General features: G+C 38.8%; 2 protein-coding genes across 2 annotated transcripts in view; one reads left to right on the plus strand and one right to left on the minus strand.

Moving 5' to 3' along the window:
* The window catches only part of LOC104766476 (ribonuclease E/G-like protein, chloroplastic), a 7186-nt gene extending 4817 nt beyond the window's left edge, over positions 1–2369 (plus strand). The window contains exons 10-14 of the mRNA XM_010490370.2: positions 965–1037; positions 1153–1265; positions 1427–1546; positions 1701–1856; positions 1984–2369. Coding sequence (XP_010488672.1) covers positions 965–1037; positions 1153–1265; positions 1427–1546; positions 1701–1856; positions 1984–2175 — 654 coding nt within the window. The 3' untranslated portion in view covers positions 2176–2369. The remainder of the gene's footprint in view (positions 1–964; positions 1038–1152; positions 1266–1426; positions 1547–1700; positions 1857–1983) is intronic.
* LOC104766475 overlaps positions 2306–2941 on the minus strand; it is an 8295-nt gene continuing 7659 nt past the window's right edge. Inside the window, exon 2 of the mRNA XM_010490369.2 lies at positions 2306–2931. Coding sequence (XP_010488671.1) covers positions 2460–2931 — 472 coding nt within the window. The 3' untranslated portion in view covers positions 2306–2459. The remainder of the gene's footprint in view (positions 2932–2941) is intronic.

Here is a 2941-nt window from a genome sequence, read left to right on the forward strand (position 1 = left end):
TCAATTTCATTTTCCACAATAAGAAATGGATAGTGTGTCGAAGGAGACTTTCCTTGTCTAAACAATGATCTTAGTACCTTCATACATTTATTGATTTACATCATATCTTGAATGTTATTTTCAAATGCTTAATTAAAAGCTCCAGTTAGATGTGTTACGTCTTCTCTATTTGTACCAATTCTTGCACTTGCAGATAATTAAACTGTACCATAGTCTAGAACGGATCCCCAATAGAGTAATACTGTATCCAAATTATTTCACTAACTGGTATTAGTTTACAGGTCACACACTACCTGCAGGATATGGCACCTGATCTTTGTAATCGAGTGGAACTGCATGATAAGAGTATCCCTCTTTTTGATTTATATGACATTGAGGAGGAAATCGAAGGCATTCTCAGTAAAAGGTAAGAAGTGGCTAACACCGCTCTTCGGGAATTATGACCCACCTTTTCCTTCCCAGATATCTTCATGTAAATGTATATTTTGCCTCCTGCAGAGTTCCACTTTCCAATGGAGGTTCTTTAGTGATTGAACAAACTGAGGCGTTGGTCTCTATTGATGTGAACGGAGGACATGGAATGTTTGGTCAGGGTAATTCACAGGAGAAAGCTATTTTAGAAGTTAATCTTACTGCTGCCAGACAAGTATGTGATACATTTTGGCTGCTAGATTACATATTCATTCGCCAACCTTTTGCGGCACAAATTCTTCCTCTGAAAATTGCCTTAGTAATTATTCTACAGAGTGTGTCATGAGGTCAGATAGGAGCATATATATGGGTGTATGAATTATCCAATGATTAGTAAATGCCTTAGGAAAATTTTAGGAAAATTTTAACAGGGAGAAAGGGTAACTGTGTGAGGCCTGCTTGACTTGTGTAGTTTTCCTTGAAATCTATTCAAGTTTTGCAATATGCTGATCTTGAAAAATATTTATTAATACTCGATGTGATCATGATTCAGATTGCAAGGGAGATTCGGCTGAGAGATATTGGCGGTATCATTGTGGTAGATTTCATTGACATGGCAGATGAATGTGAGTTAGAATGTCATTGTTTTTCATGCAGTCACATCAAATTTTAGAGGTGCAAATCCCTTTCTTGAACGATTGGATATCTTGAATATTCCTGTTTAATTTTTTTGGGTTTCAGCAAATAAGAGACTCGTTTATGAAGAGGTTAAGAAAGCAGTGGAGAGAGATAGGTCACTGGTAAAAGTATCAGAGCTGTCTAGGCACGGACTTATGGAAATAACAAGAAAAAGGGTATTGTCCCAACTTGTGGATGTTTTACTCTTTCTGTAGAACTTCTAATCAAATAATTTGGCATAGCACGTCAACTATATACTGTTACAGGTGGGTCGTTCCCCAGAAAGAACTGAGCCCTTGATTTATACTTATTGCAGTGAATCTACTCTTTTTCACAGGTTCGACCAAGTGTAACATTCATGATCAGTGAACCGTGTTCTTGCTGTCACGCAACTGGTAGAGTGGAGGCACTGGAGACTTCCTATTCAAAGATTGAGCAAGAGATTTGTCGGCAGCTCGTGAGTGTTACAATATAGACTCTTTTCTGTTAATTCTCTTTCCAACCAAATGAAGAGCATCTAGAATAAGTGATTGTTGTTGTTGTTCTCCATTTTGCAAACGTGCATCCTTCAATGATGTTTTGGTCCATGTCATGACGATCTAAAATTTCAGGCAAAGATGGAGAAAAGAGGAGACCTAGAGAACCCCAAGTCATGGCCAAGGTTCATATTGCGGGTTGACAGTCATATGTCAAGCTTCTTGACTACGGGGAAGAGGACGCGGCTTGCCATCCTCAGTAGTTCCCTGAAAGTATGGATTCTCTTAAAGGTACCTTCAGCACACTCTTCCTCCTTTGATGCGATTCGCGTTAGCCAGAAGTTTGCATTGATGAGGCTGTGTCTGTATCTGAATATTAGATTTTCTGACAAAACTTAGGAATAAATGTCTTTTGTAGGTTGCCAGACATTTCACCAGAGGAACCTTTGAGGTTAAACCGTTCATGGATGAGAAGACGGTGAATGAAAGACAGCATCAAGTTGCCATTTCACTGCTGAAGAAAGCTGACGCCATAGCAGACTCTGGCAAGAAGAAGCTCACCCTTTTTCCAATTAAGAAGGAGAAGACCAGTGGTAAACAAAGACGATGAAACATTTTTTCTTAATTTCGCCTCACTTTTGTTAGTTGTCTCAAGTAATATTCTTCACTGTACCAAAACAATTTTTTGTGTATCAATAGTATCATCTTCTTCTCAGTTTTTGCATTTCAAAATAGAACCAAACTAGAAATGCCAGAAGGGCAAATATTAGTCTAAAAGTCACGAGAGACGAAACAACAGTAATAGAAAATACAAAGCTATTCTACAAGACAAAACTGGAAACAAGTGGTACAAGATGATTTCAAACAACAAACAAATGAAGAATCTGATGGGGATCAGGAAGTTGCAGCATTGCAAGTCCCAACTCCATCTTTGCAGTCGTTTGTAAGATCATTGAATGTTTCAATCTGCTTCTTGCCTCTTAAGAATACTTCTGTGTCAACAGATGCTCTCATGTAACCATCAAATTCTACCGGATTGCCTCCATTAAGCTTTGTAGTCTCTGAATACCACTCGCTGCTCTCGTCCCACAGATCTTTGTAGTCATAAAGAAAATGAGTGGCATACCTGTCTTTCAAAGGGTTGAAGGAGGATAAGTCTTCTTCATTTGTTGCTATATAGAGATTCCTTCCTTCTTCTACTTTGTCCTGCAAGGTCGACAAGAGAGTGCTCGGGGAAGTATCTGCTTCAAGATTAGGCCAAAGCTCCTTGTTTCTTGCTTTCTCTCCTCTCTCAATGTGTACTGCATCGTAGTCCCAGTTTAACCTCGATGCAATCGCAGAGACAATTTCCATCAACCTTCTTGATTTCCATAACA

This window comes from Camelina sativa, chromosome 19 (assembly GCF_000633955.1).
Source record: "Camelina sativa cultivar DH55 chromosome 19, Cs, whole genome shotgun sequence".
In the NCBI taxonomy this organism is placed as follows: domain Eukaryota; kingdom Viridiplantae; phylum Streptophyta; class Magnoliopsida; order Brassicales; family Brassicaceae; genus Camelina; species Camelina sativa.